The 15753-nt window shown below is 37.8% G+C and overlaps 1 protein-coding gene and 1 long non-coding RNA gene across 3 annotated transcripts in view; one reads left to right on the plus strand and one right to left on the minus strand.

The window, feature by feature from the left end:
• The window catches only part of LOC135202274 (protein split ends-like), an 84418-nt gene that overhangs the window by 64474 nt on the left and 4191 nt on the right, over positions 1-15753 (plus strand). The window contains exon 2 of the mRNA XM_064231581.1: positions 12640-12838. Within this exon, the coding sequence (XP_064087651.1) occupies positions 12640-12838 (199 nt within the window). The remainder of the gene's footprint in view (positions 1-12639; positions 12839-15753) is intronic.
• The window catches only part of LOC135202276 (uncharacterized), a 98771-nt gene that overhangs the window by 45837 nt on the left and 37181 nt on the right, over positions 1-15753 (minus strand). The window lies entirely within an intron of this gene.

Raw genomic sequence — 15753 nt, forward strand, 5'->3', positions numbered from 1 at the left:
TTCTTCCTAGTATCTCCAACCGGTCCCTTAAAACCAGAAATACGTAAACATGCTTACTTATGAACTTATAAACTGACACGACAGTAGGAGTAATACTTTTCAGCTCTAGGAAAAAACTGCACCTCGGTATGAGGTGGAATCTTGCTTGACAACTACAACTCTCTCTCTCTCTCTCTCTCTCTCTTTTGTTATGTACATGGCTACCACAGCAACGTGTCGATCATAAAAATCAAGCTTCTACCTGCAACAGTGCGGAAGAGTTTAAAAGAAAGCGAGACAAAATCCTCTTAGGATGGACTAACAAGTCTTTTAAGACATGCTAATCCTTTGTAACTCTTTGTAACCTACGCTTTGGTGTTGATGGTTTTTGAAATCCATTGCAAATCACTTATGGATGGATAGACTGTGACATTTAGGGGACACGCCCAAGCACTGGGACCTACTGTGGTCATTCAGCGCCGTAGTTTGTTTGTTTGTACAGTGTTTTTACGTTACATGGAACCAGTGGTTATTCAGCAACGGGACCAACGGCGTTACGTGACTTCCGAACCACGTCGAGAGTGAACTTCTATCACCAGAAATACACATCTCTAACACCTCAGTGGTATGCTCGAGAAACGAACTCGCGGCCACCGAGGTGTTCAGCGCCGTAGTGGAATGGAATAAATCTTAATGACTGATGAAATGTAAATGTAAGTGTGACGATAACCTACAGGGAATGAAAAATGTGAATCATTTCTGTCCCATATGAATGATACTGGATTATGGCACAGCATCTTATGATGCGGTATATATGTATGTATGTATGTATGTGTGTGTATAATATAGATATATATATTAATCTATCTATATATATATATATGATATATATATATATTATATATATATGTAATATATTTATATATATATAATATATATATATATATATACACATATACATATATATTTATATATATATATATATATAATATATATATATAGATTATTATCTAAATTTAAATTTATATTAATAAAAAAGGAGACCATTAAAAACACCAAAATATAGAGAGAAAAGTCTCCCTCTTCAGGTAGATGAATGAGAAAAGTTTACAGAAAAGGTGGTATTTATACCAAGAGGTCCATCCACAGGCAAGCCAATTTAGGTCACCCCCGCTGATAATCTTCCTTTAATCTTCTTAAGCGTTGGTTGAATGAAAACCTTGTTGATCGTATCTGAAATCCATGCTCCTTTTGAGATGTTCATTACCTGCCTCTCTTTTATTAAGGCCGATTCCATCATTTGACTCTTGTACTGGCAGTTGCTGCTATAAATTACACTTGACAAATTCCAGTTTATTCTATGGTTATGTTCATTTATATGGTTGAAAATAGCAGAGTTCTGTTGTCCATACCTAACTGACCGTTTGTGTTGTATTAATCTCTGGGGAAGTGACTTACCTGTAAATCCAATGTAAGATTGGTCACAGTCCTGGCATGGGATTTCGTAAACCCCAGTGTCCTTGGGAGATGTCTTTTGTTGGACGTTAATCAGGGATTTGGCCAAGGTGTTTGGGTAAGTAAATGCAAAAGGGTTAGATTTTCCGAGGGTGTGGGTTACTCTCTTAATCGTGTCCAGGTGAGGAATTTTTATTTTATTGTTGGGTGTATCCCACAGAATTTTTTTGGAAAGTAGGATTAATTGGCCAATACAAAAAGAGTATTGAACTATTAGAGAAATTTTAAGTAATTAATCCTAAATTACCCTACTTTTATGGCCTTCCCAAAACTCACAAAGACAATCTTCCATTCAGACCCATCGTTTCATGTGCCGGAGCTTTCAATTACAAAATTTCTGAATGGTTAGCTGGCCTCCTTTCCCCTTTTTTAGGCCCTTTTTCTCCCAGTCACATTAAACATTCGAAAGATTTTTGTCACAAATTCAGAGAGGAACATATACCACTTCACAACATAAAACTTTTAAGCCTTGACAGGACGTTCTTCAGTTTTTAAGGGAAAAATTATCCCCCTATTCAGATCATTTCCCATTGGCTCTTGACAAAATAATAAAGTTAGTTGAATTATGTGCATCTAATAACGTATTTTCATTCGGGGAATCATTCTACAAGCAAAAATTCCGGTGTAGTATGGGTAGTCCTTCAAGTCGTGTTTTAGCCAATCTGTACATTGAATACTTTGAAACTACAGTAATAAATGCAATAAAACCCAAAAACATGCTGTAGATGAGATATGTGGACGATATCCTAACATTTTGGGATAATAGGCGGGGCAATTTTAATGAATTCCTCTCAAAATTAACGCATTAGTGTCCAGCATCAAATTTAAAGTTGAATGGGAAACAGACAACAAAATTCCTTTTCTTGATGTTTTAATAATCAGAGACACGACAGAATACAAATTTACCATATACAGAAAACCAACGTTCTCACTTTCATACATTCACTACTTTAGCTATCACGACATTACTATCAAGATAGGTGTAGCTAGAGAGCCTTACAAATTTGTTCCCCAGAATTCCTGGAAAAAGAATTTGAACTAATTCGCAAGAAACTTTCGTCTTTAAAATATCCTGACCATATAATTGAGAAAAGCAATTCACAAAGCAAACGTAATTTTCTACCGACCCCCTAAAGACAAGACCAGAGATACACCAAACAGTAAAATAAAAATTCCTCACCTGAACACGATTAAGAGAGTAACCCACACCCTCGGAAAATCTCACCCTTTTGCATTTACTTACCCAAACACCTTAGCCAAATCCCTGATTAACGTCCAACAAAAGACATCTCCCAAGGACACTGGGGTTTACGAAATCCCATGACAGTACTATGACCAATCTTACATCGGATTTACAGGTAAATCACTTCCCCAGAGATTAATACAACACAAACGGTCAGTTAGGTATGGACAACAGAACTCTGCTATTTTCAACCATATAAATGAACATAACCATAGAATAAACTGGAATTTGTCACGTGTAATTTATAGCAGCAACTGCCGGTACAAGAGTCAAATGATGGAATCGGCCTTAATAAAAAGAGATTTCAGATATGATCGACAAGGTTTTCATTCAACCAACACTTAAGAAGATTAAAGGAAGATTATCAGCGGGGGTGACCTAAATTGGCTTGCCTGTGGATGGACCTCTTGGTATAAATACCACCTTTTCTGTAAACTTTTCTCATTCATCTACCTGAAGAGGGAGACAGCAGTCTCTGAAATATAGTACTTTTCTCTCTATATTTTGGTGTTTTTATGGGCTCCTTTTATTAGATGGAATTCTGTTGTTACAGAATATTTTTACCAGTTATATATATATATATATATATAATATATAATTATATATATAAATAAATATAATGTATAATAAATATATAATATATATATATATCTATATATATATATATACTAGACTTATAAGTGGCGCAATTAAGAATGTTAAATGCTGTAGGATGATAAAATGAGTTGTGATAATGAAACGCTGATTTAATTGGGAAACTGCAGAACTCAGTGAAGGAGCTATATAGCTAGAAGAGAGAAGAACGTCGCCTTGTTGAACAGCCTCCCGTGCAGGCGTATGGAAAGGATCAAGTTGTGGACGTTTTAGAGAAATGCTGAATGTTGGCAACATTATATGTGGTGTATACAGTATACACACACACACACACACACACTCCCCTTTCTCACCCCTCTTTTTCGTATTTCTATTTCTTGGTTTTCTGCCACAATTTTCATTGCATTAAACAAAGTTCAGTGATAATCACTTCTCCTAGTATGACGTCTCCGTTTACGATTCAAACTTTCTTTAGAGATATACTACATACAGTCAACCAGTAAGCACCAACGTACAGCATACGAACAGAAGGGTGACAGGACAAAATCAAACGAATCAGTATTCAACAGGCGTAGTGTTCCCGAGTTAGGTCGACAGTGAAACGCTAGGGTGGGAGAGCGGACTTTCCAAGCAGTTCTCTACTAATCCTGGTGTCGAGTCAGGCAGCCAAGCCTCTTTGGTTTCGACTGAGGTTTTCAAGGGAATGTCCACGTCGAGTCGGTATTTCCGACGAACGTTCGACCTGGCAGCTTGAACGTATTCGATCTCCCTACGGGTTAACCCGGTTTCTACGGAATTAGAGAGAACAGGAAAACAATGGGGGGGATTTCTTGCGCTTGCATTACTAACAAGCGTACGGGGCAGTATTTTAAACTCTCTCTCTCTCTCTCATCACACACACACGCACAAACGAAAAGGTAAACAACGAATACGTTCGTGTTGTTGGCTGAACGTATTACGTCGGACGGAAGGACCGAACCCTTTCAGTGTCATAACCCTCTCTCGTCGTCGTTCGTCGGTGTCTCGTTACTAAAAGTGATTGAATCTCCTTGTCGTCGTCGTCAGCAGCCTCACTCTATCGAGTGGATTTTATATTTCGTCGCCAGCGGCGGTTCCCTTTGTCGACAGATTTCGTCTTCAAATTTTGTCGACAGCTGTTTGTTTCCCTCCACAAAAGCAACTTCGTCTTTCCCTTTCAGCGAGTCTCTGCTAAACGCTTTCTGTCAGACACTTTCACTTTCTTTCGCCAAAATGCCGAAGACACCGCACACGAAACACACTGTCCCCTATAGGCTCAGGTCGAGATCTAAAGGTGAGATACCAACTGGATGTACTTCGGAACTCCCTTCCTGCTTTCGTTACTCCATAATTCCTGTGATCCTCCATCCTTCAAGAAGTGCTACGCATCCTTACTGAGTAATGCAACTATTCTGTCATAATCTGCATAAGATATTTTTTCCCTGTTAAAACTAACTTGGATATTGTTTCCACATTAAATCAATAACTTCCAACTAAAACTCTTTCACGAAAATGTTAACTACTTTGAATTCCCGGCATCTTTTCCTATAATACATCACAATCTTCACTAATTCTCGTATTCCTGGTTACCTCTGCTGTTAAGTGGTTACCCTATCAACAAACAAACAACCGCTTTTTGCTTGTTAAATTGTTTCAGTTATATAATTTAATATATATAATATATAGATCTATATATAATATATAGATATCAATAATATATATATATATAGATATATATATATATATATATATATATATATATATATATAATCTATATCTATATCTATATCTATTATATCTATATATATCTATATATATATATATATATATATATATATATATATATATATATATATGTATGTATGTGTGTGTGTGTGTGTAACTGACATTTAACAAGAAAAAGGTGTTGTGATAAGCTAGCCACTTAACTGCAGAGGCAGCGTGGTTTAAATTATTTTAAAGTGTACTAGGAATACAAGAATTAGTGAAGATTGTGACTTTAAATAGTATACCAGGAATACGAGAATCAGTAAAGATTCTGGCTTTAAATAACATACATATATGCATACATACATATATATAATATATACTTGAAGGTATAAGCCACTAAGGAAAAATAAACAACGGAGTTTCTGCAAGATCTTTCGACTCAACGTCCTTTACTCAGCTGAGCGTTGAGTAGCTAGATCTTGCAGAAACTCCGTTGTTTACTTTTCCTTCGTGGCTTTTACCTTTATTTAGGGATTTATCATGTTCCAAACTTTTGTGATTCAGTTATTCATATAATATATAACATACAGTGGTACCTCGAGATACGAAATTAATCCGTTCCGAGGCGGCCTTTGTATCATGAGCTTTTCGTATCTTGGACCGCATTTTACATGTAAAATGGCTAATCTGTTCCAAGCCCTCCAAAAACACCCCAGGAAATTTCATAATAAAGCTAAATTGACCTATAAACAATGAAATACTACAACAATTTGGACCATTCAATACCTAACTTAAAATGTACTGCTAATTACCTGTAAATAAAGTGTATTAGTGTACATACATGGTATACAAGAAATACTGTACGTATGTACGTAGTAAAATGTGGAAGCTTACCTTTCGAGTGAGGCTATCTCCGAAAGTGGCAACGGAGGAGGAGGACAAACGGCAGATACGTACATACACTTAACTTTACGTAACACATTAAAAAATTTAAGGAAAAGATACATAAACTAAACTTTACAAAACACATTAACAAAACTGTAACACTTAACTTTACAAAAAACCAAAATAAAAATTTTTTTTTTGTCTATTTTTTATTTTTACATTTTTTTTTACTTTTCTATACTCTACATACATTTTTTTTTTTTTTTTTTTTTTTTTTTTTTACAAAATTCCACCTTCATCACCACTTTCAACTTTCTGTTTTTTAGTATCACTTGGTTCTTCCTTTTTGCTTACTCCTGCTAGTACTACAGATCTCTTTAAAAAATAACTATCCAAGGAAGATTGCTTCTGCCTACTTTTCACAATGTTCCTGAAACGACTCGGGTAAACGTCATCGAACTGCGCAAGCATACGACCTGTGTAAGCCTTTTCGGGGTGTCTTTTTTTCTACAAATGATTGCACTTTATGAAAAGCAGCTAGAACATCCTTAATTTCTGCCGTTGTCATAGGGTCGTCCTCCTCCTCCTCCTCGCCGCTGCTAGAGAACTCCTCTTGAACGACGTTATGTTGCATGGCCTCCAACTCCTTCAGGTCATCCGTCATAAGCTTCTCTTGGTGCTCCTCGAGAAGGTCGTTGATGTTGTCCTCGTCGACGACCAGCCCCATGGACTTGCCGAGTGCACTGATCTCGTCAAGATCTGGTTGCAAAACAGTTTCAGGATCGTCAACGGTTTCTGAATCTGCAGCACCAGCTTCGCCCACGTCGAATCCCTCGAAGTCTCGGGCAGGTACGGCATCAGGCCAGAGTTTCCTCCACGAGGAATTCAAGGTTCGCCTCGAAACCTCCTGCCAAGCTTGGTCGATGAGTCGGATGCATATCACAACATCGAAATGCTCCTTCCAAAACTGACGCAAGGTGAGGTTTGTGGTATCAGTGATGTCGAAACATCTCTTGAAAAGAGGTTTCGTATACAGCTTCTTAAAGTTCGATATCACTTGCTGGTCCATAGGCTGGAGGAGAGGGGTGGTGTTAGGCAGAAGATAAAGAACCTTGATGAAGGAACACTCCACTAGGATATCTTCCTCGAGGCCAGGAGGGTGAGCAGGGGCATTGTCCAACACCAGCAGGCATTTCAGAAGGAGGCGCCTCTCTTCCAAGAATTTCTTCACTGTCGGGCCGAAACACAGATTTACCCACTCCGTGAACAAAAGCCTCGTTACCCAGGCTTTCGCATTAGCCCTCCACATCACTGAAAGCTTCTCCTTAAGCACTTTGTGGGTCTTGAAGGCTCGAGGAGTCTCAGAATGATAGACCAGTAGGGGCTTCACCTTGCAATCCCCACGGCGTTCGAACAAAGTGCGAGCGTAAGCCTGTCTTTCATAGGCTTATGCCCGGGTAGCTTCTTTTCTTCCTCTGTGATGTACGTCCGACGAGGCATTTTTTTCCAAAAAAGGCCAGTCTCATACAGTTGAAGACTTGCTGAGAACTGTAGCCTTCCTTGGTCATCATCTCGTCGAACGAGCTGGCAGCCTCCCCATGCCGCACCACCGAATGGATGCCAGTCCGTTTAAGGAATTTCTCGAACCAGCCATGCGAAGCCTTGAACTCTGGGGTTGGCGTTGATGTCCCTTCTCCGTCGTCTTCGGCCTGGGCAATCAAATCGCCGAAAATAGCGCTGGCCTTGTGGGAGATTGCCGTCTCCGTTATCGTATCGCCAACAATTTCTTTGTCTTTTATCCAGACAAGAAGAAGCCTTTCCATCTCGTCGTGCACGTGGGTCCTGTTGCTGGACAAAATATTGACGCCCTTGGAAGGTGTAGCTGCTTTGATGGCATCCGTCTGCTTAAAGATGGTGCCTATTGTTGACGGATTCCTTGGCGATCACACACAATTGCATACCAGCTTCATACTTCTTGATAATCTCCATCTTCATTTCCAAAGAGAGCATCCTCTTCTATCCGTGTATTTCAAGTTTCTTGGGACCCATGACTACGTATATACTGTACGTAATTATGTTATGTAGTACGTATAAGTATTGAGTAAAGTTCTCACACAACACGATAAAGTATACTACAACGAAATCACTAACGAATTTACGTTAATAAACGAAATCGTTAGAACGAATGAATACCGCGTGCATACGATAACGATGCTGGTACTGAGTGGCCGAGGCACGCCGCTACGTAGTAGATGCATGATGGGAGGGATGCTGACCAATAGGAGAGAAGTATCTCATGGCGGTGACTAGCATCAGGAACCAATGGGAGAGCAGGAGGATGGTGGCGAGTCTACTCAGTTGGCGGCGCGCGAGTTTCAAAATTGTTATCGGTGGTCTGGGCGAATCTCAGACTTTACAGCAACAACCTTTCGTATCTTGTGCAATTTTCATATGTAGAGCCGTAAAATTTTTCATATTAGCTTTCATATCTCGAGTTTTTCGTAAGTTGAGCCTTTTGTATCTCGAGGTACCACTGTATACTTAAGGGTATAAGCCACAAAGGAAAAATAAATAATGGAGTTTCTCCAAGATCTTTCAACTCAATATATTATATGTAATATATACACGATTAAAAGTAAAAGTAATCAACAGTCACATGTGGAACATTAATAAATTTCTCACTCTCATTTTGATAAAACCCAGGTCTATCAAATGAAAGGTAGCAGGGTCCCAGTTCCTCGCATTGCATTCAAATAATCCCTTCTGAGTGAATATGGCAGAGGTAATCAACACACTATTATGTGTGGAACAGAAATCAATTCAGGGAATCCCTTTTCACCCCCACCCCTTCGGAGGGGGGGAGGTAGGATGAAACCCCATTATATAACATCTTAGGGATCCCCACTATAACTCTGCCGAGTTTCATGCCATCGGACCAGCCGTTTGGCTGTGAATTAATGACAAGACTTGTGTGGTTCAATTGGTAGTGCCCTTACCTTTCCATTGAAAGACCTGGGTTCTAACCCTAGGTAAGTCAGAATTTCATTCCTGTTCCACACGTAATTGAGTGTTGATTTCTTTCATCACATTAACTCAGAGGAGATAATCTGAATAAAATGCTTGCAACTGGGTCAGTTCTGGGTCAGGAAATTGGGTAAAATATGCTGGTATGCTAGGCAGTTAGCCTACCCTCATAAAAGCCTTAGGTTCAGTGATCCTTAGGTTCCAACTTCTTTTATGACTTGTGTGGTTCAATTGGTAGTGTCCTTGCCTTGCAATTGACAGACTGGGTTCAATCCCAATGTGTGCCAGAAATTTCATTTCACACGTGACTCTGAATTGACTACTACTGTCATATTCACTCTTGATAACTTGAATAAAATGCTGGCAACTGTGTCACTGCTGGGTCGGGAAGTTAGGTAAAACTCACTGGTATGCTCTATGTATATATATATATATATATATATATATATATATATATATATATATATATATATATATATATATATATATATATATTGTATGTGAATGTGAAAAAAAGCACATTAAACACAATACAGTGGAATTATACAGTGGCCTTTTTCAGTCACACAGCATTAGAGACAATGATTCATATTAATATTACTCCAATGCTAACCAGTTATAATTAGAAAATTTATTAATTGTAAAAGAATATATAATATATATAATAATATATATATATATATATATCTATATATATTATATATATATATAATATTATATATATATATATAATATGTATATATAGTATATGTCATCTTTCTTTTACAATTAAAGCATTTCACAATAATAATTACTAAGCAGAGGAGTAATTTTAATATGAATACAGAATATGTAGTCTTCAATGACATAGTTACTCCTTTGTTTCACATTAAGACAACCCACATGTCAGAAAATAACCCAGTCTGGATCTCCCAAAAAATGGACTGACACAAGGACCAACAGTAAATGCACCAGATTGACTTACTGACTGATTACCATATACTGGGGTTCCAATAACTTTTTATCAATCTATCTACTGCCATGCAGTCATTTCCATTAAATACAATAAATTGTGAGTTAAGATGATTTTTAGTCATAATGAGGTATTACTTAGAGTGGGTTAGCAGCAGAGGTAGAGACAGGCGATTATGATGGTTGGAATTACAGGCAGTCCCAAGGTTATGGAAATCGCCTTAGTGAGAATCATCACAATTATAATGGGAATAAATAGCAACACCGCTGTAAGTCTGGGTCACATTGCCATAGAGCAGGTTAACAGCACCATGAGGCAAGTGACTTAAGCCCGGAACGACTTAACCTGAACCTGATGTAACCCGGGGACTGCCTGCACTGTTGAAGTGGTGGTGGGGGATTACCGTGAACAGTATTACTGCTAAGGTTGTTTGTTTGTATGGTGTTTTTACGTTGCATGGAACCAGTGGTTATTCAGCAACAGGACCAACGGCTTTAAGTGACTTCCGAACCACGTCGAGAGTGAACTTCTATCACCAGAAATACACATCTCCCACTCCTCAATGGAATGGCCGGGAATCGAACCCGCAACCACCGCGGTGAGAAGCAAACACCAAACCAACCACGCCACTGAGGCGCTTGCTAAGGTTGTGTTGGTGGATTAGGCGACTGTAAATAGTTAAGATGGTGAATTACATTGTGCAGATGTACAGCTAAGAGGGTGGATTATATTGTGCAGATTTACAGGTATACCTTGGATAAGCCTAGAGATCGACTGCTCAGGGATGGATTACACCGAGTGGGTTGGCACTCAAGTGCGTTTATTTTATCCTTACTTTTCATTCTCTTCCTTCTCTTTTCTATCTTTATTATACTTCATCTTAGTCCAATCCTTCTTTTCCCTTCTCTTACCACATGGACATTCATTGCTTTATGCCTTTTACTCTCTCTCGGTTCCCTTTGGTCTCCTTCCTCCTCGTTGCTCAATTTCTTCAATATTACCTAGCTCTAATATGTGTACTCTGCATATTAATGTATCAACTGTTTTAATTATAGTAATGTTTTTTTATGGAGGCAACAATTACTCTGAAAGATTTTTTGATGGATTTAAAGGAAATTCTAGAGAGTTCTTTATTTTATTTAGTTCTGGAGCTGCTTTCTCTTATAATGAAGAGATTTTCTACCATAACAAACCAATATTGAACCCTGTAAATTTTCAATAACTGTAAAGTAACTTAAAATTTACAGACAAATTTTATTATTACAACAATTTGCAAAGAACTGAACAATGCCTTTTCAATACTGGTAAAGTATCTCTTAAATATATGTATAATAATTTTGAATTTTTAAGGATTCACATAGTATAGTGCAACCAGTGATAATCACTAATCAACAATTTCAGGCTGTCAAAATCTTGCACAACATATTTTAATTGGACAGTTAAGACCAAAGAGTTCATTTATGTCCAATAACAAAACCTAAGACATACATGTTTACTCTCACTGGGCTCCCCAAAAAGGATTTGATCTTGAATGATGGGAAAATTAGCGCAAGGGAATGTTGAAGAAATTGAAGAACCAGATGGAAGGAGACCAAAGGGAACCAAGAGAAAGTAAAATGCATAAAGCAATTGTCGCTATGGCAAAAGCAGAAACAAAACAATGAATCTTTAGTACCAATCTTTAATACCATGCAAGACAAACTACAAGTATTAACCTTCTACATGGACATTAAGTTGCCAGTGGTCCAATCTGTTGTAGCTGCCTATTCACATGAAACTCTCACTACTTTATTTATTACTACTCATAATAAGTGAATGTCACCCAAACTTACCATGCCTATAAACTTATCATTTCAACCCAACGACTCCATAAAATATCTCATCCTTTGAAGCTGATATAGTCCTACAAGCACACTTATACTGTTATACAGCCTGTTCCGAACACGGACTATTGCTCCATCATCGTACAGCACTCATCTGGAGATATCCTATCCTACATTACTCTTATCTGCTAACCATTTTTTGTGAAATAGGGGAATGTGTTATCAGAGAAAGTCTGTTTTGGTCAAAATTCTCCTCATCCAGGATCACTCATCTCTCTGAAAGCTCAATTCAAGTTCCTTATAGGATTGCTTTATTTCAGACGTTTGGCTTCTCATGTTTACTACAAGGGATACGTATATTTATTACCAAACTCTTATTCCAGTAAATATAAAATAAATAGTAAGTCAGCATGAGTGCATTTCTCTTAACACAAAATGTAAACAAACAAAAACAAAACAAAAAACTGCCTAAATCAGTAATAAACATCCATAGAGATAAACAATTACTACAAGTATTGAAAGTATGTATTAAGGCTTTTTATCTCAATCTGATGTATGTGCCTGGCTACAAAAATGGTAACAATAATGTACGTTTACAGAAAATAAAACCCATTCAAAATTTCTAAAACAACAAATTAACTAATTATGAGTAAATTTGCATGCATGGGGCCCATAATATAAAATCACGCCACTTCTGTTAGCTTCTGTGGCTGACAGAAGAGAAAAATGTGACCAATATCTATATATATGTATTACTGCTGTATATGTAATTAAATATTTATTTCTCTATAAAATCTAATAGAGAGAGCACCTTAAGTGAAGCAATAAAAAAAAAGGGCTGCTTTTCAAATCTTGTCCTCTGTCTGTGGTTCTTTTTAATTTCTTTTCCTTTTCAGATGAAGGAAACATTACCGAAGCGCTATCCACTAGCCATCACCCAATTCAAAACCTTGAACCAGAAAAGCAACATCAACAAACGCACCCGAAGAAAAAAGTGAAAAAATATGAGTTTCAGCAACAATTTGAAGACCCTGAAGAGGAGAGGAAGAGATTAAATGCCATCAATGCAAGAAGAAATCGCATAAAACAGAAAGCGTAAGTAAAGACCACAGTGAAGGATTATTCTTCTTGTAATTTACTCAGCTATGTAATTTTAGAGACTAGAAAGATCATGATTGACACATAATGAAGTGACTGTTAGCCAAAAGATAAATAATCTGATTTCAGCATCACAATTTTCATTTTGTAGATCACATTTGTAATCTCACAGCTGTATAATCAGAAAATAAAAAGAAAGAGAGAACACCAGCAATGTTAAAAGGGCTTAGGTTATGTTAATCATCACAAGAGAACTCTTAACAGTATGAAACAAGTAAAAAATGCACTGAAGTTTCTTCAGCATAATCAAGCTTTCTGTACAACATATAATGCTGTATGAAACTCAGCCAAGAAACTCTCAGCTGCAGCCCATGAAACTTTCAACAATGGCCCGATGGTGGCCTGTGTTCTTGGAACCTAAAGCGGTGCCAGACAAACAACCTTAAGTAAGATAAAGTCTACTAAGACTAGAGGGCTGCAATTTGGTATGTTTGATAACTGGAGGATGGATGATCAACATACTAATTTGCAGCCCTATAACCTCAGTATTTTTTAAGATCTGAGGGCAGCCAGAAACAGTGTAGACAGGCAGACAAATAGCCATCCCAATACTAGTTTTCTTTAACATAAAACTACAAATCAGATTTTCATACAATAACATTCCTCTCAAGTCAAAACTACAAATCAGATTTTCATACAATAACATTCCTCTCAAGTCTGAGAAGCCCTTAGTTTTCTAAGAGTACAATTTCTTCACCGCATCAGGTTCAATACTACTTGGTTTGCTAGAAGTTTTACCTTGGCTCCAATTCAAATATGGAATAGTTGACTTAGTGCAGTTGTGGAATCTTCTGTACTCCGAAATGTTGAAGCAAAAAGCAAATTCATTGTTGCTTTCTGCTGATGTCTCCTGAATTTCAGGTGCATCAGTTTTATTTTCTCTTCTTTCATGTTTATTTATCACTTTTTCCGTCACTCAGATTCCCCTTTGGCGCCCTCTTGGGTTTACAGTCTGCTGACTCTGTCCATAAGGGTTTTCAGCTGAAGATTTCAAGATAGAAAGAAAGAAAGAAAAATAGTTTAAGGGCTCTCTCATCCTCCACATGCTTCCTATGCATTCTACCTACATAGTAGCGTTTGATAGCGTCCTTCCTGTTTGCTGTTGCTCACTGTCATATCAATGGTTTACCATTATTCTTATCTCTCATTCAACTGCTTTATTTGATTACTATCTGTTATTAGTCAAGGCTTGAATGACCTAGTCCAGTGCTTTCTTGGCTTCCTGCCATGAAGAAAAGTGAGAGGGCTCTCCTGATGAAGGTTTTAATCGCTGTCTTTTTATTATGGGTATGGCACTCATTTTGGTTGCTTGGTTGGTTCTGTATATATGATGGTACTGAATCCTTAATCTACTTGAGTGACCAAGACATAAAGGAAGGGGAGGCAACAGTGAGTGACCAAGACATAGAGGAAGGGGAGGCACCCACTGTTGCAGAATTTGATGGTGTAATATAGACTGCTACATTCTCCAAAACTGCAACAAAACTAGTCGACTTTTTTAATATCACTGGCCTTAACAAAAGTGTCATCACTGTACCATTGTATCTCGTGTATACACAGGGCTTCTGAATATGAGAAAAAACACTTTCCTTGATTTTACCCATAAAAATTTGCAAAGAGCACACCCAAGACTGGTACCATGGCTATATCACTTTTCCAGATGTAAATCTAGCCCTGGTTAGTGGTAAAGGGGGACTGGTACCATGGTTATATCACTTTTCTAGATGTAAATCTAGCCCTGGTTAGTGGTAAAGGGGACTTTCTAAGCATAGATTTGCAGAAGTCATCATACATCAGTTTTCAGGATGCTGAATCACAGTGTTTCAGAGTTCCTGTAGGTGATCCATCATCATACTGATGGTTTCATTTGCAGTAACATCACTCAAAATGATAATGCCTTCATTGGGTGAACAACTGATGACCTCAAGAAACTTGGTGAACAAATACACATTATAGTAAACTAGAAAATATTGTGCAAGAAGTTTGCTGATCTGTTTGGCTAAGTGATATGTGAGGGCAAGGATCTAGCCAATAATGGGAACAGAAGAACACCAGCTTTGTTTTTTTCTCATTGCCATACACATAGCCTGACTGGTAGATAAGAGTAAAGTGAGTAGTATTAGCTGCTGCATTAATCTTACAGGAATCCTATTGCCATCTCTTGATGCCGTTCACAGGGTTCTTGTCAGGCATTCAAGCTTGGTATGATCTGAAGGTATTTCATCCAATTTCTAGTGAAATTTTGTAGTTTTAATCAAGAAGCACTCTATGGTATGTTCTGCCCTATGAACAATGTCGTCTTCCTGTTGTTTCAGCTCTTCATATCTTCTTTGAGCTAGTGGTTAACTAAACTGCTGTTGTACAAAACATGTTCAGCACAGGGTTCAGTGTGAACCAAGGACTGAAGGACATCTATGGTGTGGGGAAGTCTACAGTCCTCATACTGCTGGACTAATTTGAGAAGCAGCTCAATTTCTAGCCATATCTCAAAAGGTTTTGGCATTTATATATAATGGCAGCTCAAGTCAAGTCTCAGTAGATAGATAGTCTTGACAGGCAAGAGGGTTGCAGTCAATGAGATTTACCGTATGTATTCTTGCTGGTGGGGAATACGTAATTTTGTTTTGTAAAAGTTGAATCATCTAACCCCATGTACTCTTGGATCTGAGAACATCTAGATCAGCTAAAGGGAAAAAGGAGTATCTATGAGAAAATCTAGTTCATCTGCTACCTCTGAAATACTGTTTCAACCTAGCATAGGCACACTTTCAATAGCACTACGGCCAAGGATATATCAGACTAGAGGGCAAATAAAAGCCTTCTGAAAAGCACCCCTTGAATATTTTTATGAT

The sequence above is a fragment of the Macrobrachium nipponense genome, chromosome 30, assembly GCF_015104395.2.
Source record: "Macrobrachium nipponense isolate FS-2020 chromosome 30, ASM1510439v2, whole genome shotgun sequence".
In the NCBI taxonomy this organism is placed as follows: domain Eukaryota; kingdom Metazoa; phylum Arthropoda; class Malacostraca; order Decapoda; family Palaemonidae; genus Macrobrachium; species Macrobrachium nipponense.